This window comes from Apis laboriosa, unplaced genomic scaffold, assembly GCF_014066325.1.
Source record: "Apis laboriosa isolate Shangri-la unplaced genomic scaffold, ASM1406632v1 scaffold5_cov152, whole genome shotgun sequence".
Classification (NCBI taxonomy): Eukaryota; Metazoa; Arthropoda; class Insecta; order Hymenoptera; family Apidae; genus Apis; species Apis laboriosa.
This window is the reverse complement of record NW_025223857.1, coordinates 5,242,912-5,270,897: the sequence shown is the minus strand read 5'-3', so window position 1 is coordinate 5,270,897 and position 27,986 is coordinate 5,242,912. Positions and strand designations below refer to the sequence as shown.

Below are 27,986 nucleotides of genomic sequence, written 5' to 3'. Positions count from 1 at the left end.
AAATATTTTTTTCTGTTTCAGCTTTCTTTGCGAATTAATTCATAACGAATTATGTTAGTACATAAACATAAATATTTATGAAAGTGCTAGAAAATCCAGTGGAATAAAATGAAGATCATAATTTTGGTAATGATTATACTAATTTTATTTGCATGTTTAATGTAAATGACTTAACATCAAATAGAACATTATGTAATGAAATTCTTGATATGAATTATTTAACATTGTATTATTTTAGCGACAGCATCATAGTAAAATACGATATACAAGCTTTGAAAGTCTTGAAATGAAAAAATTATAAAAATTAAATTTAATTAATAATAATTATGATATCTATATAAGTGTTATAGTACATACTATTCCAAAGTTTTCCATACTCAATTCGTACAATCCGTATACCGTTAACGCGCATGATTTTTTACTTCTCATTAACATTATGTTAAACATTTTTTGAATTTTTACTGGTAATTTATACCACATAGAACAATATCTGTTGAAATGCCAATGAAACATTATCTTTTTATATATAATTTATAATATATATTATTTGTGTTTTGTAGGACTTTATATTACATATACATACATTGTATTGGAAAGTTCGGCACAATGATGGAGAAGTATCTGTCCAGGTAAGCTAAGCACAAATAAATGAAATTGATTGGCTCCACAAAATACAGCATTTCTGATTGCTTCTTATGGTCTCGTATCTAAATTGACGGCTAACTGAAAATATAAAATTATTGTTCTGATTAAAACTTTTCTAATTTTGTTGTGCTTTCATTTTCTGAACTTTAAAATTTTTTCTTTACTTGAAAAGCTGTCGTGCTTATACCCATTATATTTATTCCAATCTGAAGTAAATAACTCAGTTGACTACTATTATTTAGAATATTATAAAACCTAAAAATAAAAAATTAGTAATGTTCGTTAATTATTTGATAATTTTTTATAATTGATCGATTATTCGATAAATACTAACTTGATTGCTTTCTTGTGCTTCATCACGCAATTTTTTAATTCATTATATGAGCACTTTTCAGTATTAGCAAATACTGTCAAATCTTTTATTGTTTTTTGGATTTCGTAGCTAAATTTAATTAATCAAGAATTAGAAATAGTTAGAAAAAATAGCCACGATTTAATTGTATATTTCTTTTGATATCGTGATATTTACTTACACACTGCGAACAATCCACATATATGATGAATTATAATTATAGACAAAGAGTCTACGGTAATTACAATCATTACGATAACAATTTGCAAAAAGCTAATTGCAAATACACATAGAAAAAGTAATCATCAGCGTTAAAAAGCATATAATTGACTCTAAGTAGTTGTCGTGATCGAGTTTGATTTAATGCATCAATTATATCCAGAATAGGAAAGTACATAGGAACAAGTAAAAACAATATTAAAAAAGACAATAAAGTATCTGGAAAGAATATAGTTGAATACAAAATAAGAATAAATTCAAATTCAAATAAACAAGAATAAATTCATGTATAAAATTCTCTAAAATTAAAAAATTAAAACACGATAGCTTACTGCGATATAAGTGCGCTATTTTACTATCCTGAATAGTGATTTCTTCTAGAATATGCAATTCATTTAATTTCAGCTCCTTCCATTCTTTCACCACAAATTTTAATAATTTATTAAACTATAAGTACAAATATATATTTTTTTAGACTTTGTATATAAAAAAAAAAAGAAAATTTTTATTATATGATAATATATTCACGTATATTTTCTCTATTGAAATATATATTTAATATTTTAATAACATTGCTCATAAATTCGGCAAACATTCCATTGCATCCGTATTTTTGTCATGTATTGATACATATATTTCAAATGTCTAACATATTCCAAGTTCCAATTGTTTAACAATATTACCTAATTATTTATTTTGTTTTACGCGCAATTTGTTATATTCATATTTTTTTATTTTATAATCTATATCACTATTTGCTATAACATTCATGTTTTTCTTACCGTTGGTATAAATATAGCTATCATGCTAATTAACATAATAATTGTAATAATATTTCTGTATTTACATTCTTGATATGGATCTTGTCCCAAAAATTGTAAATATTTCTTGAGAACTTTATAGTCGATAGAAATGTCGAATATATTAGAATACTCTCTTCCTGTTTTCTGAAATACTTTAAATTTAAATTAATTCCACGAAAAAATTATTTGTTGATCAACTATTTTAAATACTATATAAATATTAATTAAGATTATATTAAAATAAAGTTTAAATATATCTCGATAATTTGCATCTTTTTATCTTACTATCTATATTTTCAAATTTGTTGAATAAAGACGTATAAGCAAATTTAGTGTATACATATAGCAACATACGTTTTAACAAAACTATCAAGAAAAATAAAAAAGAATTCTTTATAAAGTTAGGATAGAAAATAATGTATGGTAAATTGATAAAGAAAGTTTATAGGTCTTTTTCGTTCTTTAGCAATGCTATTATTCGCTTCGATTATTATAACAAACGATAATTGTCATTTCTGGACAAACATATATCATTATATCATTATATCAAAAATTAATGATAGCTATCGTTTTCTTTTCTGGACAATATTATTATATGTCATATCAGAAATTTATGTGATGTGTAGAGATAAAAATTATGAAAAATGATAAATTATCATTGCTTAGAACTTTCAGATAATAATTTAGAATGTGAAAGTTGTTACTTTTCTTTTAAATTGATATTCTAGTTTATTGAAAAATTCAATAATTAATAAACAATTAATCAACAAAATCTTTTAAATTAAGAAAAAAAAAGAAAAAGAATAATAACATTTTACTTACCCGAGCTTTAATTATCAGAAGTTATCTGCAGAGTGACAATTTAATTAACTTTTACTTTTACACAAAAATCTTCTTAAGAAAAAGATTTTGTATTTTTATATTTTGAAAAAGTGATAGTGCCTTTCTTTTTATATATTATAAAATTAAAAAATTTGAAATTTACATCAATTATATTTACTATAAAAATCGATCGATCTTCAAAAACGTATTCAAAATAAAAATGTGATGTTGATGATGAAATAATTAAATTTAAATATTTACAGATATGGACGCATTTGTTTAGTAGAAGTACAATATTCAAGGCAGATTCAGGGAATCAAATTTAGAATCTAAAATTTTGCGATAATCCAGAGGAAAAATTTTTAGACAAATAATAAAAGTAAGTATAATCTAAAAGTTATATAATTATGCCAAATATTTTTTAAAAAATGCAATATTATTTTCATGTTTTAATAATAATAGTATCAAAGACATAAGATTTATATATTTATTGTATATATGCTTTATTTACGTGAAAATTTATTCGATGTATTTTGACACATATATGTTTAATATTATAATACAACATAAAGTAAATATGCATTATCACATCCATATAAATAATTGATTTTTAGTTCAATGCCTTTTCATTAAAAATCAGAATCAGCAAGAGAAAATCATTTTAATAACGAATCAGTCTTGTAAAGATAGGAAAATCGTAAAGTACGACATACATGTTTTCAATGCCTTGAAATATTAAAGAATATCGAGTACAGATCATTATTTATATTATGTAATGAAATAATTATATAACAGTATTTTATACATTATTACGTACTATTCCAAAATTCTCGATATTCAATTCCAATATTCCTCCTGCACTTAATTTACATGGTTTACTAGATTTTATTTGTATTATATGAAATATTTTTTGAATATTTGGAGGCATTTGATACCATGTTGTACAATATCTATTGTAAAATTAATATAAATATTAATATTATATAAAAATTAATATAAATATTAATAAAAATATTAATTAATTATCAAATTGATAATTTTTTAAAATGATTGAAGTATATTTTTGAACATACATATTATTGGCTAATTTTGAACTTTGATCCGCAATCACTTGTCCAGTTAGAGTAATAATAAATAAATGAAATTGTGCAGCTATAAGAAATAAACTAATTCTGAAAGCTTCTTCAGGTTTATGCAGATACATAACGATCTAATAAAAAATGTTAAGTATATTTAATATTCCATATATTAATGTTTATTTTGCAATAAACATTATAATAAAATAATTAATAATTCTTACTTGTACAGCTGTTATGCTAATGCCGATTATAGTTAATAATAGTTGGAGGAAATAACTATTACGACTGCTTTTATTCATTATCTCGAAAAATCTTGAAATGTAACAAAAAAAAAAAATGAATGAAATGAAATTAACTTTATATAATTAATTATTTTACTAACTTGTAGGCTTTGTTATGTGTGATCACACATTGTCTAAACAGTTCATTTTCATTTATGTCTATATCATTGCATTCTGTTGCTTTCGCAATCTGATACCTATATATATTTTTACAGTTTATAACAGTTTTTTTTTACAGTTCATAAATATTTTATATTAAAGAAAATTTAATCAATGGAAATAATTTAAAAAAAAGAAGATCATTTTCATTATTTTTTACAGATAATATACCAAATTAGAATCTTATGAAATTATTTTTTACAATATAATATTATCCACAGAAAGTATTTCTCTTATATTATTTTACTTACCCGCACATAGCAAATAAACCGGAAGCATGATGTATGATAAGCATATATAATGAATCTATAGTGACAGTAATCATTATAATTACAAATGAACCCCAAACTGAATGAAAATAAATAGGATAAAAGTATTGATCTTCGTTTACAAAATATTTCATTTTAAATATTTGTAATTGTTGGCGAGTTTTATTAAGCGGGAAAACAATATCCAAAAACGAAGGAAACAATGGAAGTAATAAAAATAGTAGCAAAGCTGACAATAAAACATCTAAAAATAATATTAATAACAATTAAAAAATTATTTAAGATAATTAATATGTAAGAAATATCCTAATATGTAGGATGTACAAAATTCATTTAAAAATGATCTATCACAATTACTTTTATATATTTCGGCAAATTTATTTCCCTGTTTAGTAAATTCATCAAGAATACATGCTTGATTTTTATCATTTTTCATTTCCCATTCTTCTGACATAAGATCGAACAGTTTATCAAACTGAAAAATATATTTGTATTCTATGATTTTTGTTTTCACCATAGAATTTTTCATGAAGTTAAATAAATAAATACATTTTTCTTATTAATTCTATGATTTAGCAATTTTATTGCACAACTTATTGTTGCAAACACTATGGGTATAATTTCCATCAAAGCATTCAAGTTCTTTTCTACAATTGATGTGTAAACTCGTGACAGCTATCGAATAAAAAGTTTTTATTATATCATAATATTATTTAGTTAAATTAAATTATATTCATAACATGTTTTTATCTATTTCATTGAAATTTGTATATATATTTAAGCAACTGCAATCTTTTCACTTACCCCTGGAATTAAAAAACTTATTAAACTGCATATCATCACATTTGTATTAAATTCCTTGTTCCATCGTGATTGATTTGGATACTGTCCCAAAAACTTTAGATATTTTTTAAAAGTTTTATAATAAGAAATATTAAACACAGTGCTTTTGTATTTTCCATTTTTCTGAAACACTAAATAATATAGATATATAAAGTTACTATTAATTGAATAAATAATACAATATTTCTTTTGCAATTTCATAAAAATTATTTCTATTTCAAAATTATTATATAACTTCTAAAATGATACTAATTATATTTTATTATTATTATTGTTAATTTTAATATACAAATAATATAAGTTGAAATATTTATTAATGAAATATTTATTTTCCTTATAATTTAATTTTGTTATATTCATATTATATTCATAATTATAAATTTTATATCATAAAATAAAATAATAAGATATGCATTGAATTGATTTCATACTATTAGACTTTTTTTAGCTATGGTAGAAATTTGAATTGACAAAAATATGTATAGCCGTAATGTTTATCTAATACTGATCTACTAAGAATGGTTTATAAAAATTGTTCTTTATAAAGTTAAAGTGAATATAGTGTTATAAAATTTTAAAAAATTTTATATATTTTTAATGAGAATAGTTGTCATGATTGACGAAGTAAATGTAACGCCATATTTTTGTTTCCCATCATAAGTCATCATTATATGTAGCTATTTATTACGTAATTTTCTATACAGTAAGTTATTTAAAAAAGTGCAATGTAGATAAAACTTTTGATTGACGTTTAAATTTTTTTCAAAGTTTATTTTGAATTGTAGAACAATATTTGTAATCGGGTGATAAAGAAACAAATATTTTTTATGAATATTTCAAAATAATTTCAAATAATAAAATTTTTATGTTGTAATTCTGAATTTGTAATTATAAAAAAATTCCAATATATATAAAAATTTCTAACAGTGTGTTTTCTTTTTTATTTATTTAAAAACTTTTTTATTTATTTCAAGAAAAACTTTTTACTTATTTAAAAAAAATACTTATTTAAAATTTAAAAAAATATTTTAATAATTTAATTTTTTAAATAATTTTATAAATAATTTAAATAATAAATAATTTAAAAATATTTTTTTAATAAATAATTTAAATGTATTATTTCTAATATAATTTTTCAAAATTGTTAATATTTTTATAGCAATGGAAAATATTTTAAATAAAACTTTATTATTTCGATATACTAATATATATAATATTAGTATATCGAAATAAAAAAAGAGAATATTATTTAAAAATTTTTATTATACATTATACATTATATATGTATTATATAATGTAATGTATTATGTAATGTATTTTATACATTAATACATTTTCATTACAAAAATCAAAAAAATAGTTTCCTATAAAATATTTAAATATTCCCACACTTTGTATATCATTTTATTTTCAAAAGATGTCACTGTAATAACATACAATAACTGTAACCTTAGTATATTATGGTTACGAGTTACCTATCCAGTATCGAACTCTGCATCGCAAGTTTCGGTTACAAACGTACTCGGGGTTTGTTGTTCATTCGCTTGGTGTGTTGTATGTGTTTATATTGGTTTTCTGTGTAAAAACTACAAAATTTTCATAATGAGTGCTGAAGAAGAAGTCTTACGAATCCAAAAGAAATTGAACAAGATGTCGAGCGGTGACGGGACGGTGAGTAAGTGAGTAAAATATAGTTGTGTATCCCGCTCGGCATATTGGAGGCTTAATAAAGCTCTTTTCCAATATTATAAAGTACGATTATATTGTGTAAATGTGAATAAATATGAATCTATTATCATTCGAATTTTTTTTGAAAAAATAAATGTTTATTCGTATGAATATTTTATTGACACAAACAATTGATATTAACTGTAGCTTTTACAATGTGTTATAGAGCTTTAATATCTGGTACACTAATTTTAATGCGTTCATATAACATTGCCAAAGTTAGATCATTTTTTTATTTTACCAAAATGTAAAAATTTATCAAAATGGGCTATAAATCTTTTTATTTATATGAGCATTGAATATGTAATTAAAATCTTTAATTACATTAATTCAATATAAATTTTATAATTCGATTGTTTATGCTAAATATCGTTTTAAAAAGTTATAACTTACATCATTGAATGAAGTTGTTTATGTATATTTTAATAATTATAAAAGACATAATTGTAATATATTTATTATTATATAAAAAATGATAATATGATAAAATATAATATTTTGAGTTTAAATTAATTATATTAGTACTGTAAATTTGCAAAATTATTTAAATATAATATACTTATTTAGTAGTTATGATTATGAAAAATGATTATACATTATGATTATATATTGTGAAAAATATATGAATGAATTATATGTATTTTGTATTTTTTTATATCAAAAAAAAGTTTTTTCATTACAGGGACAAGAACAAGCATTGGAATTACTTAAAATATTACAAAAATTACCAGTTGATTTAGAATTATTGACAAAGACACGAATTGGAATGACAGTAAATGCATTAAGAAAATCAAGTAGAGATGAAGAAGTTATATCATTATCTAAAACACTTATTAAAAACTGGAAAAAATTTTTATCTGGTAAAAAAATAAATCTATATAAATAAAATATTATAAATATAATAAATTTTTTCATAAAATTTTAATAGATAATTATGTGAAATAAAATTATATATTATAATTATATTATATATATTTTTTTTACAGGATCTAATAAAGAAAAAGATTCTACTTCTTCAAGTAGTTCAAAAAAAAAAGATGATAAATCAGAGAAAAATAAAGATGATGGAGATCAAAAAAAAGATAAGGATAATGCAGATGGAAGTGATGTCAAAATGAAAGAAGAAAAACCTCATAAAGATAATCAGAGAAAACAGTCAACATTTCCTGCTCCTACAACAACGGATGCTGTAAGACTTAAATGTAGGGAATTGCTGGCAGCAGCTCTAAGAGTAGATGGAAACACAATTGAAGGCTGTGCTACTCCAGAAGAATTAGCAGAAGAATTGGAAGAAGCAATTTATGCAGAATTTAAAAATACTGATAATAGATATAAAAATAGGGTAAACTTTTATTTTTTCAATATATTTTTGTATTTTATTATAAATTTTATATTTTATTATAATTTAATTATATGCTTTTTATTGTCTAGGTACGAAGTAGAGTTGCTAATTTACGTGATATAAAAAATCCTAATCTTCGAACGAATTTTATTGCTGGTGCTATTACACCTGCTAGGCTTGCTGTTATGACTGCAGAAGAAATGGCAAGCGATGAAATAAAACAATTAAGAGAACAGTTTAAAAAGGAGGCAATCAATGATGCACAACTTGCTACAGTGCAAGGAACGAAAACTGATCTATTAAAATGTGGAAAGTGCAAAAAACGAAATTGTACTTACAATCAAGTGCAAACACGCTCAGCTGATGAACCTATGACTACTTTTGTGTTATGCAATGAATGTGGAAATCGATGGAAGTTTTGCTAAATATTTTTACTTTCCATAATTTTTTCTGATTGCAAAAAAAATGGAAAGAAAAATATATTTCGTTCAAGACTTATCTATTAATAATTATTATTAGAGTTAAAAGTCACTAAAAATATATTTACCATTCACAGATTGCATTGTACACTTAGTGTGATTTTAATCTTTTAAAATATTCAGTTTTTATTCTATTGTATATACTGGCATTGTCATTTATAAGATCTCAGCTTTAAAAAATTCAGCTTTATCAAATTAAAAAAATTATCAATTATTAAATTAAATAGATTACTTTTAATATTTTTTCTTGTTTTAAGACCAGCAGTCTTTGCTGCTAAAGACCTTAATTTGCGAATGAAATTACAATTAAATATTTGACTTTGCATTGTATGAGTTTATATCTTATCTGTGAAGAATTCAAAATTGTGGGTACACTTCTGAAATACATATATGTAATTATAATGTAGTATTTTTGGAACCCTTTTTAATAATATAATATAATAGTCAAAATTGAGTATTAAAAATGTGATATACATTGTGAATATAAAAATTTTATTTCTATTGTATAGTTTGAAAAATTTATATGATTTAATAGATTGAATGACAACTATATTCAATTTTTTTCGATTGATTTTATTATATTCTTGATAGTTTTTATAAGTTGCCGTTAGAGACCGCCACAGGATTTCGATGTTTCTAGCAATTTAGACTTAACGGTTTACGCACTGCGCGTACACTAATTTCTAACCTAATATCAATGTCATTTGTGTTATTCTATGTTCATGTAGTATAACATTTATATAGTATACTTTCGAATGCTTTCTAAATCATTTATGAATTATTAGTAAGATCAAATAAAAAAATGAAGTTACGTGATTTTATCTACGTTAAAAGATAACGTATAAATATATAACAGCTTTACTATAATGATATAACTTTCAAATAATGTCTTTTGAAATTAATTCGAAAAATATCAACCATAGCATAAGCAATGTTTTCTAATACCTGTATATAATGTTTGTATATAATAATTAATGACTTGTTCAAAATATTTTATGACGTAACAAAAAATAATTCATTAAAGAACTAGTTAAAATATAAAGTGAATGATTTCTAATAGTCACTATGTGTGGAGACGCCCACATCAAAGAGCAATGGCAACTTTTACAAAGTCTTCGATCTATTGTAGAAGGTTTATTAGTTGATGGTGTTTTAAACGTATGGAATGTTTATGGTGGTTTAAATCGTCTTCACAATGTAATGGAACGAATATTCAAACATGGCTGTCGAATATTTAATCGAAATGTAAGATAACATTTTCTTTACATCGTTTTCGCTTTTACAATTCTATAATTTATTTATATTTGTAATTATATTTGTAATTATATTTTATTTTTTTCTCTGTATTATTTCACAAAATAGAATTTTTTTCTAAAAAGGTAATATAATTCTATTCTCTGTTATAATTGTTTGTTTACATTGACTATAATATATTAATTTTTTTGTTTTGAGAATGTTTTATTGTTTATATCTCTTATATTTAAACAATTGATGTTTTTATTTATTTTTATTGTATTTTTATTTGCACACAAAATAATAAATAATGTAATATTAGTGTTAAAAAAAAATTAAAATTAATAAAATATATTAGGGAGAACCAGATTGTTGGATTTTTATTCAAGGATTAAATTGGCTGCAGCCTTCTGTTGCATTATCACCTGTTGTTTCTGATACAGAAGATTATCTCTCAAATTTACCAACTCGAATCACAGCACATAAAGATATGTTATGGTTATACAAAAGGTAATTATAAAAAATATTTGAATGTTTTATAATAAATATTTTCATTTAATATGCTTAAATAAATTATCGAACAATTCATATTATAAATTTATACATAATTTAATAATTATTATAATTATAATATAATTTAATTATTATAATATAGTTTGGAAAATCATTCTTTGTCACACAAACTTTCATGGCTTTTGTCTGATAAGGAACATTTATTTTCTTGTTTTGAACCATGGGCATTTTTATGTCAAGAAAATTTAGCTGAAGCTACATTATTATGTTTAAGAGCAGTTGAAAGAAATCAACCTATATTACTTACAGAAATTGATCCATCCTTGGTAAGTAAAACAAATTTTATTGTATATTTTTTTATCTGTATATGATTTCTATATTTTGATTTTTTTTTTTATTTAATATATTTTTTTTAGTTTTTACCTTTTTGGATTGCTCCTAAAATAAATCAAAAAAAACATCGTAGATCTTCTTCATATCCAATAAATTTTTCAACTATAAATTTTAATGCAAGAGATAAAATTGTACATGTTGAAAAATGTCAATTAGAATCATTAAAAATAGCTTCAGATAATAATATGCAACATGATGTTAGATCTGATGAAAAAATTCAAGATAAAATATCAGATCCTAAAGAAATTAATGATATACCTTTAAAAAGTTGGAGTAGTCTCTCAGCATTAACTAAAAATTGTATAACTCTAGAAAAAAATGTTTCTATATCTTCATCATATATGGCAAATAATAGTTCACATAAAAATCATGATTCTCAAACATCTTCTGTTGAATTATCAAAAATAATTAATGTAAATTATGCTGAGTTAAAACATTCAACATCAACAGTTATAGATAATAAATTACTTATAAAACCAAGAACTCCCATAAGGAAAATAAAAAATAAAACTAAAATGAAAGAAACTCAATATATAAAGAAATCTAATGAAGATTCTGATGCATTAAATAATGAAGATATATCAATAAATACAGTAAAGGAATATCGAATTCCATCTCTTATACCAAATGAAACGAGTTCAAATATATATAATACAAATTCTACTGAAATAGAAATATCACAAAAACCAAGAAGAAAAACTTCTTTTTTACCAGGATCAGCACCTGAATTCATTAATCCATGGAATTTAGAAATTGAAGGACAAAAAGATATAAGAACACCAAAGAAAACTTTTATGGAAGATGGTGGAAGCAGTGTTCAACCTATGGCAATAGGATATTTTCCATGTCCAATAGAAGGTCAAAGTTTAACAAATTTCTTAGCATCTGCACAATTTTCCAGAGCAAATGCTGAATTGGATAGAGAAAACGCACATTTCAGTATTTCTGAAGCCATGATAGCTGCCATTGAACAAGTAAAATGTAATAGACAATGGCGTCTTATGGAAGAAGCAATTGAAGAAAGCGATGAAGAAATAAATAGCTTAAAACAAAGAATACGATTAAGACGCCGTCAACGACAAGAAGAGCGATGTAAAAGAAGAACGTGGAACCGCGAGTTATTAAGCGATGGCAAAACGGATACGACTACTACTGATCAAAGTGTTAGTCCATTATCAACCTCATCTGATACTCCATCAGAAAATATATCCACTGATGATATAGAGGATTTAGAAGTAGATGACGAGCGAAATGCAATAAAACTTAAGAATGCTGGGATTTCTATATCTATGGCATCCTTATATTCCGATGCAGATTTATATCAATCATCCCCTGCTCATGAAACAGAATCAACATTAACGGAAAGTAGCATGTCTGCAGAAGGAGTAGCTTTATCACTTCTTAGCAAATTTAGTGAAAAACAATTACCGAGAGCAAGCGAATTACAATGGCTGGTTTCTGAAATAGATGTACCACAAAGATTATTACCGTTACCAAAAAGTTGGCCAATTAATCCAGATGATGCAGAAAATTCACAATCAATTCCTTTGCGTGGAACTACAGATTGGGCTCCACCAAGGCCTCAAATTATTTTTACATCACATCCTCCACCAGTGTAAGTTTATGAGTTTAAAATATATATATATATATATATATATATAAAATTAAAATATATTGTATAATTTTTTAATTAAATTTGATATTTCTTATAGGCGACGCACTCTTATAGCTAAACAGAATTATAAATGTGCAGGATGTGGAATGAAAGTTGCAATAAAATATGCAAATAAATTTCGTTATTGTGAGTATTTAGGTAGATATTTCTGTACTGGATGCCATACCAATCAAGTAGCATTAATACCAGGAAAGATTTTATCTAAATGGGATTTTAATAGGTAAGAAACTAATGTTATTTATATATTTATATAAAATTATATTATATATTATATATTACAATATTAATTGTTTTTCCATTTAGATATCCTGTATCAAACTTTTCATATAGATTATTGGATCAAATGACATCAGATCCATTATTTCAAATAAATGACTTGAATCCATTGTTATATAGACGCATAAAACAATTAGCTAAGACAAGACTATTACGTTCACAATTATTTTTCTTTAAAGATTTTCTATTTACCTGTCGATTCGCAACAAGGTATTTGTTATTTTTTTATTTGTTGCATATTTGTATTTATCTTTTTTAATTATTTTATAAAATAATATTTTAAAATTTATTATTTTTTTTTTAGTGTTCAAGATATCTTAAAAAAAGAACCAAATTATATAATAAGCGAACCTCATATATATTCTATTCAAGATTTGATGCATGTTAAGTATGGTATTTTACCAATGAGACTACAAGAATTAGTTCAAATGTGTAATATGCATATTATGGGCTGTGAGGTAATATTAAAATTGATTTAGATTAGATATGCATATCTTTAATAAGAATTGATCTTACTTTTAGTTATGCCAAGCTAGGGGATTTGTATGCGAATTATGTTATTCCAAAGATGTCATATTTCCATGGGAATTCTCAAAAGTTAATAGATGTGAAATGTGCGGTGCATGTTTTCATAACGAATGTAAGCAAAATTTTAATAAGATAGATTGTCCGCGCTGCATTCGTTTACGTGCTAGACGAATATCTAGAGAACAATTTTGACATATAGCAAAATTGTTTTGCGTCATATCTTTACCTATGAGTATCGAATGTATAATTTAAAATTTATTTAAATCAGATATAAAAAGTTTATAAAAAAATCAGATATTCCCAAATTTGGTTTTTATTTATCATATTTAATATATAATTAAATTGTTAAATAATAAGTAAATTTGAATTACAAAATTATCAAATCATTTATCAAGCATATGTTGTTAATTATATATAAAATATAGAAAAAATATTGCTTGAAATTTGGAAGTATAGTATTTTATACAAAAATTTATTTAATATACGGGAAATATAGTAAAGACTGAGAAAAAAATGTGATATTTAAAATAATTGTAACTTTATTTTTAAATTTATCTATTATTTTACGTATTTCATATATTATTTATCCATCAATTATTACGTATTTTGTTATCAGAAAAATAGAGATAATTTATGACTTATTTATAAAATTTTTAATTTAAATAACATAAATTATTTCATTGTTAAAATAATGTAAATATGTATCATGTTATTTGAAGTATTTATATTTTGCTTTTATTTTTTAACTATGAATCTTAATTATTTAGACTTTTAAGATAATTTAATAAAATTAAAAATAATTTATTGCATGTTACAAATAATAATTGTAAAATGGCAATAATATTTTAAGTATAATGATTTATAAAAATGTTACCTTTGTACTGGAAAAAATATAATAGTCATAAATGCTGTACCTGGTTCCCGTCATGATTGAAAGTATGCAATGTTTATTTATAAATGTTAATACAATCGAAGTTTATAATAAAATATCAAAATTTAATATTGTTTTATTTTTTAAAAATATTTTTAATATGTCTTTCGGATATTATATTTTATATTAGGTACTACAGCAATATAATAAAAAAGAATAGACAAAAATTAAAAATCTTTTTTGATTTTATTAAATTACATACATTTTGTTTACAATGGTTCACATACACACATCTTACAAAATAATAGATAATAATACATTTATTGCTGGTACAAAAATATAATGATATTATGTACACCACCTAATTTCAATAAGTCCTAGAACCGTACAATATTTCTATATGATAAATTTTTATTGTAAAGGAATCACTTTAAATTTGACCTAATAATTGTTAAAAATATGTACACATCGATAATTGTGATCTATATGTACAATTACTCTCTTGATATAACATATTTTTCTAAGAAAAGTTCTAGATAATAATTCTTTTCTAATTGCTAGGTAATGTAACTTGTATAAATATTGTTTATGAGAAAATTTTGACGAGTTTGATTATACCAAATATTTGAATATATTTATATCACAGGTGGTATTTTGTATATATATATATATATATATATGTATATTTATGTATATATATATATATAAAAAAAAATGCCATATTTATTAATAGGCACGAGTAGTTACTATGACACGAGTAAAGTTCAAAAAAATAGATCACTTCATTATATTTGTATTGTATGCAACTAATTAAGATAATGAATAAATATGATGTCATATATAATGACATGTAATGAAAAATTAATTCTTCTATAAATTACATATATATATTTATATATTTAAACTTATTAATTTCATGCAATTTGTTGATACAAAATATTTAAATTTGTTTAATTTTTATAAGAAAGAAATTTTTTTTTAATATTATTAATTTTATACTGTGTAATGAGCAAAAACGTATTATATTTATCGGTATGTAACTATTCTTAGGAGCATACAATTTATCAGTCTATAAAATGCAATAACAATGCATAACAATACGCCACAACCTATACGACTCATTAAAATATGAGCGCCGCATAATTCATTAATTTCATTTATTGATATTTGTATGTACGTATTCATTGAATCAAAGGCATCATATAATAGCATTATATATAAGTAAAAAATTATGAGTAAAAGATTCATTTTTAATCTTTACATGCATAAAACTATTTTGACGATATTAATTTTTTTTATGAGAATTTTTATAGAATATAAAAATGAGACGCTAAAATAAATTTTTCAACAAAAAAAAAAAAAAAAAAAAAAAATTAACTTACAAATACTGTTGTAGATAGAGATTACTAATGTTGTATAAATAATTAAAAAAAGAAAAAAAAAGAAAAAAGAAAAAGAGAAAAAAAATTATAATATTTTTCGGTCCTTTTGGATATATTAAATTCAAACTGAGCTTCACAGTCGTTTGATTTTTTGTGGTGCATAGATAATAGATAATTTAAAGATTTACTTATTATGATTTCATTATGACATAAATTAACAGTTATCTTGATTTATAAATTAACGCTCAGTGATCATTTTAATTCTTCACAAATTTTATTACAGATTACCTATCAATGATTAGGCAATCTTGCATACTGTCAACTATATTTCCTTATTTAAATTATTTATATATCTAAAGTATCTTTTAATGGCAGCTTTGCTACTTCAAAAAATATCCTAGAATGAAAATTATTTGAAATATTATTTTATTGTATATAATTATGTAAATGTTAAATGAAGTATTTATATACTTACTTATGACTGTACTTATTACGTACAGTAGTAAGAGTTTCTTTTCGATGTAATCCTTGGTTTAAAAGATGTACGATATCTCGTATGTCATCAACTTTATATCCACTATAATACTCTAGAGTTGAAGTCCACCCTCCTAAATCTTTCATTCGTAATGCAAGTAAAAGTGCAGCTGCAGCTATTTTACTATCACTAATCCTTATCGTCGAGTAATCCATTAATGAATACTCCAAAATATATCGAGCTAAAGTTAATGTTGGCATTGAAACTTTTGCACACTGTTTAAAAATAATTTGAATATTAATTTTTTTTATATTGTAATATAAAATTATACTGTAATATTTAAAAAAAATGTATTATTTACATAACTCACCCTAGCATATCGTCTAAGAAATCGATAAGAGAGAGGTATGCCAAGATCAAAATCAACTACTTTTAATATACTCATTTCCATTCTAATTAATGCTCTTTGCTTATAAGCACCATCACATATATACAAAAAATCTTCCACCATTGGAGGAATTCTTTCCTATAAAAATCATCACATAAATAACCTCGGAAAAATTTAATCTTTTTTAGAATAAAAATTATACATTTAATTTTGAATACTAACATCATATTTACTTGCTATGAAAAGACTTGCAGCACCTAATAATTGTAATGTTTCTTTTACAACAGTTACTTTTGTCAAATATAGATCAACTAATTTCACAGCCAAATATAAAGTTTCATGATTAAGTTCAAAAGATTCTTGAACTTCTACCATCCAATCAACTAGTAAGGCTCTCATCCATGGCGAAAGACATACTTGTCTTTCCATATAATCTCCAATAGGAAATAAATGTTCTCTACTTTTTAAGTAATTGAAAATGTCCATGGCATAATGAGAGACTTGAAATGGATCTAACCAATTTTCTGCATCAAAATCCCACTGAACTCCTTCTGGCAATATTTGCTCAGGAGCAGCATCTAATTGAGCTGCTGACCTTTCTTGAGTTTTTGCAGGTACTTGAGGCTCATTTGATTCATTTCCTACTTCTGTTTTTTCAGGTTCCTCAGGCTATTTAAATATTTAAAAATTAAAAAGTGAAAAAAATTACATAATTTAAAAAAATATAATATTTAAAACTATTTACCTGAATATTACTTCTTCTGGACTTCTTTGTACTATCATCTGTTATTTCTTCTAATGCACTTACATACAAAGAACTGTCCTCTGACTTTTCTAAATCTAAACTACGTCTAACATTTAAAATTTTACTAGGTATTTCAGTTTTTTCTTCGTCCTTTTTTATTGGTTTTACACGAGGCACTGGCTTTGGTTTCTGAGGTATTACCTCTGGTTTAATTACACCTTTTTCAAGCGTTCTAATAGAACTTGTCTGAGTGAAGGATTTTATTTGAGTAACTGTTGTTTTTTTTACTGCTTTCTTTGGTTCTTGTGTTTGATGTGTACCCAATGTTTTTCCAATTGCCTATTATTTTATGTGCATTATTATTTAATATCATAAAAAATGAAAAAATTAAAATAAAAAATAAAAAAATGACAAACATTGGTAATATTTCCTAATGCAGATCTTTTTGTTGTTTTTTCCTTTGGTGGTGATGCTTCTGCTTTCCTTTTCACACGAGATTCTTTATTTGCAGGTGCTTTAAGTAAAACATTATTTAATGCAGAATTTTGACTTCTTGTAGTTATTCCTTTTCTTATTACATTAGTACTACTTTGTTTATTTTGCACATTTAAAATTTTTGATGGTGCCATTCTCATAAATTCTTGAAATTAAAAAATTTGATTTTTTTCTTCTAAAAAAGAAAAAATTTAATAAATTAGATTTAATTAGATTTATTTCACTATATTACAAAGAATGCAATCAATAACTGTTTCATTATCAAGAAAAAATTTTTATTAAATATTAGTGAAAATGTTTGACCATTTCTTATTAAAAATTAATGATATTGTGCTTAAAATAATAAATATAAAAAATAATTTTAATTAAAAATTAGTTTTTATTATTTTTATTAAAAGACGGAAAAATGTATAAAATTATTCTGAAATTATCATATTTCACTATGTATTTATTAGAACAATATTTCAATCTTAATCTTTTTAAAGAAAATCTAATAATAAAACATATAATTTTATTAGTAATATATCGAATATTACATATCTTTATAGAATTATAAAGAAAATTATATTTTAAATTTAATAATTTAATAAATTACTTGATTTGCTAATTGATATAATTTTATAATATTTTAGAAAATGTTTTATTAATTTTCTTAAAAATTAAAGACATTTTCTGTGACAAATTAAAAGAAATTTATCTACATTCTTTCTGCACAAATTTTGATTCTCAAATTCAAGAAATGTGTTTGTGGTTAAAAAAGGCGGGAATATACAGCAAGAATATACCGTTAAACTAAATTCGAGGACATGATTTCACTGTTGTTCAAAATCATTAACACAGACTTTGAAAATAATAGCACAAGAGAAAATAACAAAATACATAGAAGTGATTGATTCGTTGCAACTGCCATAAACACACGCGATCACGAAGAAAGTGGTCCAAAATTTCACTAATTTATACGAAACGGAAGTTTAAAGTTTTTATATAGAAAATTATTTCCAGATAGTAAATGAGATATTCTGATTTACTTGGAAGCTACTGGAAGAATTATAATTTGATGTGCTCTGGTTCAAGGATGTTTCTCATTTATAAAATTCTTTTGCCACCGATACGTTACTGTACAGCTCATTTGTATGTCGTCAGAGCAACTGAAGTTGACGCCGTTCAAAATATCACAGTTATTGTTAGTACTTTCTCTGATTGGTTGTGCTCTGATTCATGACAACCAATCAGGAATGTAGAAATAATGAACACCACCTATCGGCAAAATAATATATACTTACATCATTGAATATAGTTTCGATTGTTTAAACCATATAAGTTTTTTATATTTTGTGCAATTAATGACTTATAAGAATTTTAATAAATCTTTATTATGGAGCATGCTTAATTACAAATTACATTTTACATAACTTTAAATAAAAAATAGTATTATTTTATTAATTATTTACGTTCTTGGTTTGCAATAAGATTATACAATACGTATATCAATTTGTTAATAAATAAACATATATAGCATACATATAAATAATTTTTATTATTTACAATGTTAAATGATATATTTTTAGTATGAAGAATCGGTAAATATATCGAATTTAATATTTTTAATAAAGAATTAAAATTAACCTTTGACCTGTATTAAGTCGTTTACTTTAAACCAAACATTAGCATGCTTAAAACTTCAGCTAGAAATCTAAATTAATCGTGTAATCATAAAAGTATCGCAAAAAGTATTTCATCTCTCAGTGTTCAATAACCTAACTGAATATGATTTTTGTTTTAATATTGTGAAATTTTGTTACATACCGAATATTTATCATATATTTTCTTTATACGTGTATATCTTCTTGTATATTCTGGATTTTAGTCTCATTGGTCTGTAATTTTATGAACGAGAATGCAAAGTGAACGTTTTATTGTTAAGTTTATAACAGTGAATAATTGTTTTGCTTATTTACCGGATACTTGGCTACGTAAATTGGAAATTAAGGTTGGTGCTTTGTTCTTATAATCAATCAAAAATTGTCCATCGTAAAACATATATTACACTGATTATACATGTAATGATAGAAAATTTAATACGTTAATTGGAACTTGGAACTCGTTGGATTTTAGATATCTTATTACGTCACTAGATGTCGAGATTAATTTTTTCTTCAGCTAAGTTGATAAAGAAGATCTCATATATTTCAATAATTGTATATTTATATTTATATAATAATATTGCTTTATTATAAATTATAATTAAAAAGTACATTGTTGATTAAAATAATTTTATCTATTATTTCTATTATCATTTTATGATAAAAAAGAGGATTGATTGTGTGTATTATGGACAGAATAAATTTAATAGTCAATGCATTTTTTTTGCATTAAAATGCAAATTTTATTATTTTAAAGTCATTTTCAACATTTTTAATTAATAGATTAGAGAAAAGATAATAAAAAGTTAATCATATATTGCTACTTCTTGAATACATAAATTTTTCAGAATAGTTAGGTAAGGAAAGGAAATAGTGAGAAAAAAACAGAAATATAGCAAAAGTATTAAAATTAACGTTATCTTTAGAGTGCTGCAAATGAAATATATAAAAAAGAATAGAAAAAAAAAATAAGAAGAAAAAATAAACCGAATAGAATAAGAATAAACCGCCAGCACCATCTTTTGAGAACCATAGATATTTTTTTTTAAAGATATTCAAAAGATGGCGATAATTTTTAATTCTTCTATTGTATTTTTCTTACTTGAAGAGTTATCTTTAGCATTTAAAAGATAGCGCTAATAGTCCGTTCTTATTCTTTTTCTATTTTTTTTCTAATACTTTTTATTCTTTCTTTAAGTGTTTCTTTTGCGGCATTCTAAAGATGGTACTGATTTTATTATTTTTATCATATCTTTATCCTTCTCTCACTATTTCCTTTCTTTCTTATTAATTTTATTGTTTTTTCAAATCTTATGTGAATTTATATGTCATAAATATATGTATTCATTTTTATATGTCATAAATATATGTATATGTATATATTATACATAATATAAGGTATGTATGTATATATAGAATTAATTTATTGAGATATTTTTGGAGGGTTGATTTTTTTCGAAAAGCTAGAACAAAAATTTAAAATAAAAGTTTTATTAAATTATAAGCAATTCACATTAAAAGAAGAGAAAGAAATTGGAAAATATAAAAAAAAAATTTGACATTGTAACAAAAATGCTTTATTCGCTTATTGAAAAATTTTATAAATTTTTTTTTACAGGAAAATGTAATCAAAGTAATTCATAAAGATAAAACGCATTACATGTCATGTAATGTAAGGCCAAATCTTAATGAAAGTTTGTGCATTGGTACAACTTTTGCAAGAAGTTTGAACATCGAAGAAGGTGACGAAGTAATTGTATCGTTCGTGAAGAATGTTCCAATTTTAATAAAAATAAACGTCGCACCTCTCACCGCGAATGATAGAGAAATTTTGGTAGGTTTCAGAAAATGTTGAAACAAAATTTTACTTTTCTATATTGATAATCGTGTACAATAAAATCAGGATTTTTTTATCAGGAACTACAAATAGAAAAGGTACAATCTACATTGCTTAGTCAAATACGAGTGGTAGTAGAAGGTCAACCGATCGTAACTTGGGTTTCAAGATTTTCTTACGTAACCTTAATCGTAGGCAAGTTATTATATTAAGATTTGTTATATTATTTTCTTCATTTCTTCTTTTATTTCAAAAAAAAAAAAAAATCGAATACTATCGTTTCTTCTTTACAGAATCGCTGGAACCACCAGTGAAATATGGCAAACTCGAACAATTTTCGGAAATACACGTTGCCAATACAACAATGAATAAAAAGAACGACGATTCGAATGAAAATGGCAAGAAAACATCCCACATTGCGAACAATTTGCTTTCGGCTTTCAAAAAATTTTTACCAATTACGAATGATCGAAATTCGATCAAGAAAAGGGAAGACGAAGCGATCAGAAATTACGAGCTGTTGCATAGTTTTCGCAACAGAAAATTACCCACGATATGTCGTGTCCATCCAATGCCTAAAATGGATACGATCGAAGGAAATATCTTCGACGAGATTGCGCATTGTCCTTATCACGTGTTCGTTCCAAGTGATCAAGCGCCAGAATTCTTGGAAAATTTTGGGATAGCTCGTATAAAAAAAGTTCCAGAGGACAAGCAATACGTAAACGTAACCAACACGAATTTCCTTGTAAAAGACGAGTCCCCTGTTCCAAATCTTTCTGCAGAATTGGTAGTGAGAGTATACATTTTGGAGGATTTGTTAGAGAAAACCAGCACGTTGAACGAGGAACATTTTAACGTTAATTTACGTCACAAGAGCGTGTACGTGTCGGACAGTTTGAGAATCAGTTTGAACTTAAAAGTAGGCGCAAAGGTGAGCTTAACGTTGATGGATAAAACTGAAATATCTGTACCATCCTCCCTTGAACTATTTTCGTGGAGAGATTCGATGTCGGTGAAAGATTTCGAGGATTACGTTAAAAAGTATTCCCTTCATAATAAATTGTTGATTAATTCTTGTGCTGTTATTATAATGGATAACAGAAGTTCTTGTATAGTGAAAATTTCACCGGAGGATTGCAAGTTTGCCGTGATCGACGAGGCCACTTTAAGGGATACGAGGGTGCGTGTGAGATCGGTGGAGGAAAAGGATCAGTTTCGAGTGTTTGACAAGTTGGATCAAGAATATTCTCGTTTAGAAAAAACGTATACGAGGTAATTTTCTTTGTATGTGTCTTGTTCCATGATAAATTTTAAATAGTAATAATTTTATCAATAGAAAATTGTCAACAAAGAGGGATCGTTTAATAAAGAGAGATGGAATTTGAAAAGTGTTTCTCCAGAGATGATATAATAAATACTTTTGAAATGACAAAGTTATAAAAATGATCATTAGCGAAAATAATAAAGTTTTAGGGCAAAGAAATATAATTATTACAATCATGTGCATACACAATATAGGAATACAATTATGAATATTGTTCTTCTTGCAAAGAAAAGTATAATTGTACAAGTTATTTCAACTGTACTTTCCATTTAAAAGTTTAAATTCTAGATCTCTTTTAAATTCTAGATCTATTTTAATATTTTTTGTATTTTCTGATAGAAATATTATTTTTTTTGTTTCAGTCATTTGTCGACAGTTTTAACGGAATGTCAACTAGCATTAGATCTCAGTCTAGGCTTACAAACACAATTACCTTTCGAATACAATCCTGAAAATATTTTAATTTCTGGCGTGGTTGGTTCGGGCAAAACTGCCATTTGCAAAATAATCGAGAACATTATGCGAAGTCCACCATATTTCGTGCACACTCACACGATTGATTGTAGATCGTTAAAAGGTAAATTATTTAACGCAAAATCATAAATGATTTTTATAAAGAATATTTAAGTAATGTTAATTTTTTTAATAATAATAAAATAGGGAAGAAAGTAGAAATGTTACAAAAAATTATTATGGCTGTTCTGTCCGAATGTGTCTATTATCAACCTTCGATAATATTTCTGGACGATATAGAAGCCATAACGAATGCATCAATGAACGACGAAGAGAACACACCAGATGCTATAAACGCTGCCAGGTATTTTTCTTTCTTTCTTTCTTTTATTTTTTAGATAAAGTTAAAAAAATCAATATAAATTTCTTGTTGTCAGGATAACAGATATGTTGAATAACACGGTGATGCAATATCAAGAATCATATCAAGTGTCAATAATTGCAACGTGTGCAAGTATTAACAGGATAGGTCAGAAATTAAGGCCGGCTAGGGGTTGTCATTTTTTTAGGACTGTTTTATCTATTCCTAATCTAGAAAAGGTATTTGATCGATTGCTTTTTTTATCCATAATTTTTTGTGAAAAAATTAAATTTTTATATATGTAAAAAATGATTAAATAATTAAATCGATAAATTATATAACGTGTTGATCACACACAGAAACTTATGACTTTTAATAGATAGTTATAATTTGAAGAAGAAAAGAAAATACGTAAAAAAAAATACGAAAGTTTAACTTAGATTTATCGCTCTGTTAGAAAATCATCGAATTTAATAAATGAGATTGTTCTTAATATAACAATTATAACAATTATGTATTACTCAATTAGGTGGATAGAATCAATATTTTGCAATTAATGCTCGGAGATAAGTTGTACACGCCTGGAGACGTGAATTGGGATTACTATGGAAACAAGACCGAGGGGTGGGTGTTTCAAGACCTCGTGGATATGGCTAAGAAAGCTACGTTCGCTGCTTGGAAGCGTCACGGTAATAAAATCTACTATAATTACATGTACTAAATTTCAATGCTTCTACAGCGAGCTACGAAATTATAAAAAGAAAATGTTTGCAAAAGTGCTTTTGATACTTTTTCTTTTATAATATATGCTTCGCACACAAAGAAATAATAAAAAAGATTTATTGTAAACAAATAAAAAATACATATCTTCTTGAATTGTGTACTTTTTTCTTATTAATTTTTTTTTTCAACAATGTAATTTTTAATATTAAAAATAATTTTTATACGTAAGATTCCTCTAAGCCTCCCATCGTGATCGAAGAAGAGGACATGGAGGTCGCCCTGAAGAATTACACGCCGATGTCTCTACAAGACGTGCAATTGTACAAAGGCATGGGTCACGTTTGGTCAGATATTGGTGGTCTGGCCGACGTGAAAAGATCTCTGGTAGAGATTTTACAGTGGCCGTTGAAATATCCTGAGATATTCAAGAATGCTCCTATCAAATTGCAAAATGGCATTTTATTATACGGCATGCCGGGAACAGGGAAAACGTTGCTGGCCAAAGCGATTGCCAACGAATGCGGTGTTAATTTGATCAGCGTTAAAGTACGAACAATTTTTTTTATTTTTAATCAACTCTATAATTTTAATTGTAAATTAATTAATTATAAATATCTAGGGCCCGGAATTGTTGTCGAAATACATCGGTGTTAGCGAGGAGTCTGTTAGAAACGTATTCGAGAGGTGAGGGGAACGACGATATTAAAATATACAATCCAAAATACAAATATACATAATATACATTTATGATGAAATTTGCAGAGCTCTTCGTGCCAAACCGTGCGTCTTGTTTTTCGACGAATTCGACAGTCTCGCTCCAAGGTAAGCATCAGTTCTGACGATGACGAAATAAATTGTATCGATCGTTAACAAATAAATTTATTCCAGGCGAGGTCACGATAGTACCGGTGTCACCGACAGAGTGGTGAACCAATTATTAACCCAAATGGACGGAGTCGAGGATAGAGAAGGTGTTGCGGTTGTGGCAGCCTCTTCAAGGCCAGATTTACTGGATCCAGCCCTGTTGAGACCTGGACGTCTCGACAAAGCGTTGTATTGTCCTCTTCCGGACGAGGCACGTAACTTTTTCTATGTGAGAACTCGTATAAAAAAAGTGCGAGTTTCGACCACTTAAAAATTAATTATCGAATCAAATCAGGCGGACAGAGAGGAAATTTTGGCCGCTCTCTGCAAAAGACAGAAAGTAGACACGACAGGATTGGATTTAAAAGAACTGGCCACGCTTACCTCAGGCTTCACCGGCGCGGATTTGAATGCCGTGCTGACCCAAGCCAGGTTATCAGCCTTAGAGAACGCGATTGCGAACGTTTCCGTAAGTAAAATTATTCTCTGTCAAAACGTTTACAGCATATAATATATTCCTCTTCTTTTCAAAACCTATTATATTCAAATTCTCGTGAAAGCAAACGTAAAACGAATTGTATATACACGCGCTGTGAAGGAAAGAACGATTCCACTGTGTTCGTAACGATCGCCCGTTTTGTATCTCTCTTCTGTAAATAATGAAAAGCATTTTGGCGCGACTCCGGCCGAGAATCATTTGTAAGGGAGCTTCCGAAGTAAGATAGTGCGTAATGATGATAATATCGTTAGGTGTATACTCTCTCCCACCCTCGCCTCTGTCCTATGTATGTGTATAGAGTGTCGAGCCAGCTAGGTTGATAGGTGTGGTGCGATATAACTGAGGAAACGTAGACCAGGTTTATTAGCGCACGCTGCCGAGAGCACCAGCCATCCCCCATCTCGCTCCACTTCATCCTGCCCTACGCCTCGCTGAACGTCGAGGGTGTTATTATCTTATGCGTTATAATGATACACGGTTTAGGGCCTGCAGCGGTCCTGTAAAATCGAAAGGCAGACACCCGGCTTTCCCTCCCCCAGGGTTGCCACCCTGGTGTTTGGATCACGCGATCGAACGATTCGCGACGAATTCCTCTCCACGATATAGAATATTTAAGATATTCTTTTTTACAGAATTTAATCGTGGAAAAAATTTTTTTAACACCTACAATGTTATAGAATGTTATAAAATAAAGTTATGGATATTTGGATTTCGATGGATATTGGATTGATATAGGATTAATGGGAGATGATTTTTGAAACGATAAAAGAAAAAAATAGTAGACTTTTTTTATACTACATTCAATGTAAAAAGTTAAAAGTAAAAATCGTTCGATACCCACGATGTTTTCGACAATCGTCTTAACGGTATCGAGTGCGTGATAGGGCGAAGGGATTAGAGCCATTAATTAACTTCCTAGGGAGAAAACGAAGTTACCTACCGGCACTTGCCTACCGGAAGAACACGAATATCCAAACTGTACGTCTAATTAGCGAGCGAGTTTCCTGAGCGCGACGCGTTTCGAGAGGAACGCGTCTCACTGATAAGCGATAACGCCTATAAGCAGACTTACAGCCTGTTCCTCGCTTAACCTACCAATTAATGGCCTTGTCTTCTCACCTTGGTTCCAGGACGGAAAGATCGAGGCGGAGGACATTAAGGTTTCTCAGACACATTTAATCGATTCCATCAACTCTACCCATCCCTCTTTGCCTCGTGCCGAAAAAGAGAAGTACAAGAGGATGTAAGTATTGTCTTCCTCGCGAAAGACAATAATTTTTTAATAATTTAATTTTAAATAACTTTGTCACAATTTCATAATTTAGTTACGCCAAATTTGCGAAGAATGACAATTTTATGGAAGATATAACGAAGAATCAGAAGGCTACTTTGGCATGAATGGTGAGATTTATGTTTCATTTATGGAGAACGAATCTCAAAAAAATCGATATTCGGGAAGGATGTATGTCTTTGTAATTACTTTATTAGTAAAAATATTTTATTTTTATCCATGTACATTGATAAGTACAAAAGATTCCAAAGAAGTACAATCTTATTGTTCAAAATAAATCCTCGATAAATGAAAGTTTCAATATTCTTTTATTAGTAATAATTTTTGATAAATTGAATACCTAATTATGTAAAATTTTTATAAACAAAAATCTTTGGAATTAATTCTTATCCCTTCGAAGAATCAAAATCCTAAACAATATTCCACAATTCTTAGGATAAACAAATTCTTAGGATTATAAACAAATTAAACATCATTTACGACATCTCATCCTTCATTCATAAAAACAGAGATACAAATTATTTCTTCCTTTCCCCGTTAAACTTTAACAACTTACTCAGTATCTTAATATTTTCCAGACACACAACTTCAAATAATAACATGCATGGAAGCATTATCGAATCTATCTATGGAAATCGAGAATGATTTGCGAAATTGATAAATTATCAAATTCTCCACGATCGTTGAAACCCAGAATGCTTCCAGATCTCGTGAAAGACCTACCCGTGGCGCCCTGCCCTAACTTTTGTTTTATCGCGCGTATATATATACGCGAGACTTTTGATCCGCGGAACGAACACGGATGGGATGGAGGGGTTTCCCCGAGTTTTCCTCGTTATAACCGTGCATAAGCGTAATCCGGATGCCTTCTTCGCCTCTCAAGAAACTCGCAGCCTCCTGGTCGTTGCACACCATGCTGGAAGCTTAACAGCGCGGGTACAGCGGCACGGAACTTTTCGTATTAATAATCGGTATAATAATTAGTATTTTCAT

The 27,986-nt window shown here is 26.1% G+C and overlaps 4 protein-coding genes and 1 pseudogene across 9 annotated transcripts; 3 read left to right on the top strand and 2 right to left on the bottom strand.

Moving 5' to 3' along the window:
• Nucleotides 1–229: 229 nt before the first annotated feature.
• Nucleotides 230–2,133, bottom strand: LOC122718159 (annotated as a pseudogene).
• Nucleotides 2,134–6,957: 4,824 nt separating this feature from the next.
• LOC122718303 (transcription elongation factor S-II) lies at nucleotides 6,958–9,409 on the top strand. Of its 3 annotated transcripts, none has more exons than XM_043943208.1 (4): nucleotides 6,958–7,143; nucleotides 7,883–8,060; nucleotides 8,187–8,542; nucleotides 8,632–9,409. In XM_043943208.1, exons 1-4 carry the CDS (start codon nucleotides 7,075–7,077, stop codon nucleotides 8,965–8,967), a joined length of 939 nt encoding a protein of 312 aa, XP_043799143.1. In that variant the 5' UTR covers nucleotides 6,958–7,074; the 3' UTR covers nucleotides 8,968–9,409. The 3 variants fall into 3 exon arrangements, with proteins under 3 accessions (XP_043799143.1, XP_043799144.1, XP_043799145.1); XM_043943209.1 differs by having other exon boundaries at nucleotides 7,015–7,151; nucleotides 8,632–9,408; XM_043943210.1 differs by having other exon boundaries at nucleotides 7,109–7,224.
• A 94-nt stretch (nucleotides 9,410–9,503) lies between these two features.
• On the top strand, nucleotides 9,504–14,000 carry LOC122718302 (run domain Beclin-1-interacting and cysteine-rich domain-containing protein). Of its 2 annotated transcripts, none has more exons than XM_043943206.1 (8): nucleotides 9,504–10,266; nucleotides 10,613–10,764; nucleotides 10,910–11,093; nucleotides 11,184–12,775; nucleotides 12,873–13,055; nucleotides 13,139–13,321; nucleotides 13,416–13,569; nucleotides 13,634–14,000. In XM_043943206.1, the coding sequence occupies exons 1-8, from the start codon at nucleotides 10,087–10,089 to the stop codon at nucleotides 13,829–13,831; spliced, it is 2,826 nt and encodes a 941-aa protein (XP_043799141.1). In that variant the 5' UTR covers nucleotides 9,504–10,086; the 3' UTR covers nucleotides 13,832–14,000. The 2 variants fall into 2 exon arrangements, with proteins under 2 accessions (XP_043799141.1, XP_043799142.1); XM_043943207.1 differs by having other exon boundaries at nucleotides 13,616–13,770.
• A 1,424-nt stretch (nucleotides 14,001–15,424) lies between these two features.
• Nucleotides 15,425–20,009, bottom strand: LOC122718251 (G2/mitotic-specific cyclin-B3). Of its 3 annotated transcripts, none has more exons than XM_043943130.1 (9): nucleotides 19,954–20,009; nucleotides 19,802–19,872; nucleotides 18,781–19,252; nucleotides 17,917–18,170; nucleotides 17,501–17,839; nucleotides 16,978–17,424; nucleotides 16,738–16,893; nucleotides 16,368–16,642; nucleotides 15,425–16,289 (listed from the first exon to the last, which is right to left on the bottom strand). In XM_043943130.1, exons 4-9 carry the CDS (start codon nucleotides 18,133–18,135, stop codon nucleotides 16,238–16,240), a joined length of 1,488 nt encoding a protein of 495 aa, XP_043799065.1. In that variant the 5' UTR covers nucleotides 18,136–18,170; nucleotides 18,781–19,252; nucleotides 19,802–19,872; nucleotides 19,954–20,009; the 3' UTR covers nucleotides 15,425–16,237. The 3 variants fall into 3 exon arrangements, with proteins under 3 accessions (XP_043799065.1, XP_043799068.1, XP_043799067.1); XM_043943133.1 differs by having other exon boundaries at nucleotides 19,024–19,252; XM_043943132.1 differs by lacking the exons at nucleotides 18,781–19,252; nucleotides 19,954–20,009 and having other exon boundaries at nucleotides 19,802–19,924.
• On the top strand, nucleotides 19,852–27,278 carry LOC122718250 (peroxisome biogenesis factor 1). Its single transcript, XM_043943129.1, has 15 exons — nucleotides 19,852–19,985; nucleotides 21,257–21,472; nucleotides 21,556–21,670; nucleotides 21,769–22,750; nucleotides 23,165–23,379; nucleotides 23,463–23,619; nucleotides 23,693–23,855; nucleotides 24,146–24,305; nucleotides 24,569–24,885; nucleotides 24,959–25,023; nucleotides 25,102–25,161; nucleotides 25,228–25,414; nucleotides 25,499–25,672; nucleotides 26,833–26,945; nucleotides 27,028–27,278. Exons 1-15 carry the CDS (start codon nucleotides 19,893–19,895, stop codon nucleotides 27,098–27,100), a joined length of 3,090 nt encoding a protein of 1,029 aa, XP_043799064.1. The 5' UTR covers nucleotides 19,852–19,892; the 3' UTR covers nucleotides 27,101–27,278.
• Nucleotides 27,279–27,986: the final 708 nt, after the last annotated feature.

Bases quoted from the DNA above. Each gene is read 5' to 3' on its own strand.
- LOC122718303 (XM_043943208.1), top strand. From the start codon at position 7,075: ATGAGTGCTGAAGAAGAAGTCTTACGAATCCAAAAGAAATTGAACAAG. The intron at 7,144-7,882 runs GTGAGTAAGTGA...TTTTCATTACAG, and splicing joins TGTCGAGCGGTGACGGGACG to GGACAAGAACAAGCATTGGA. The intron at 8,543-8,631 runs GTAAACTTTTAT...TTTATTGTCTAG, and splicing joins ATAATAGATATAAAAATAGG to GTACGAAGTAGAGTTGCTAA.
- LOC122718250 (XM_043943129.1), top strand. From the start codon at position 19,893: ATGCAAAGTGAACGTTTTATTGTTAAGTTTATAACAGTGAATAATTGT. The intron at 19,986-21,256 runs GTTGGTGCTTTG...TTTTTTTTACAG, and splicing joins TACGTAAATTGGAAATTAAG to GAAAATGTAATCAAAGTAAT. The intron at 24,306-24,568 runs GTAATAAAATCT...TTTATACGTAAG, and splicing joins CGCTGCTTGGAAGCGTCACG to ATTCCTCTAAGCCTCCCATC.
- LOC122718302 (XM_043943206.1), top strand. From the start codon at position 10,087: ATGTGTGGAGACGCCCACATCAAAGAGCAATGGCAACTTTTACAAAGT. The intron at 10,267-10,612 runs GTAAGATAACAT...AAAATATATTAG, and splicing joins GTCGAATATTTAATCGAAAT to GGAGAACCAGATTGTTGGAT. The intron at 13,056-13,138 runs GTAAGAAACTAA...TTTTCCATTTAG, and splicing joins TCTAAATGGGATTTTAATAG to ATATCCTGTATCAAACTTTT.
- LOC122718251 (XM_043943130.1), bottom strand. From the start codon at position 18,135: ATGAGAATGGCACCATCAAAAATTTTAAATGTGCAAAATAAACAAAGT. The intron at 17,425-17,500 runs GTAAATAGTTTT...ATATTTAAATAG, and splicing joins CCAGAAGAAGTAATATTCAG to CCTGAGGAACCTGAAAAAAC. The intron at 16,290-16,367 runs GTAAGTATATAA...TTTTCATTCTAG, and splicing joins CGTAATAAGTACAGTCATAA to GATATTTTTTGAAGTAGCAA.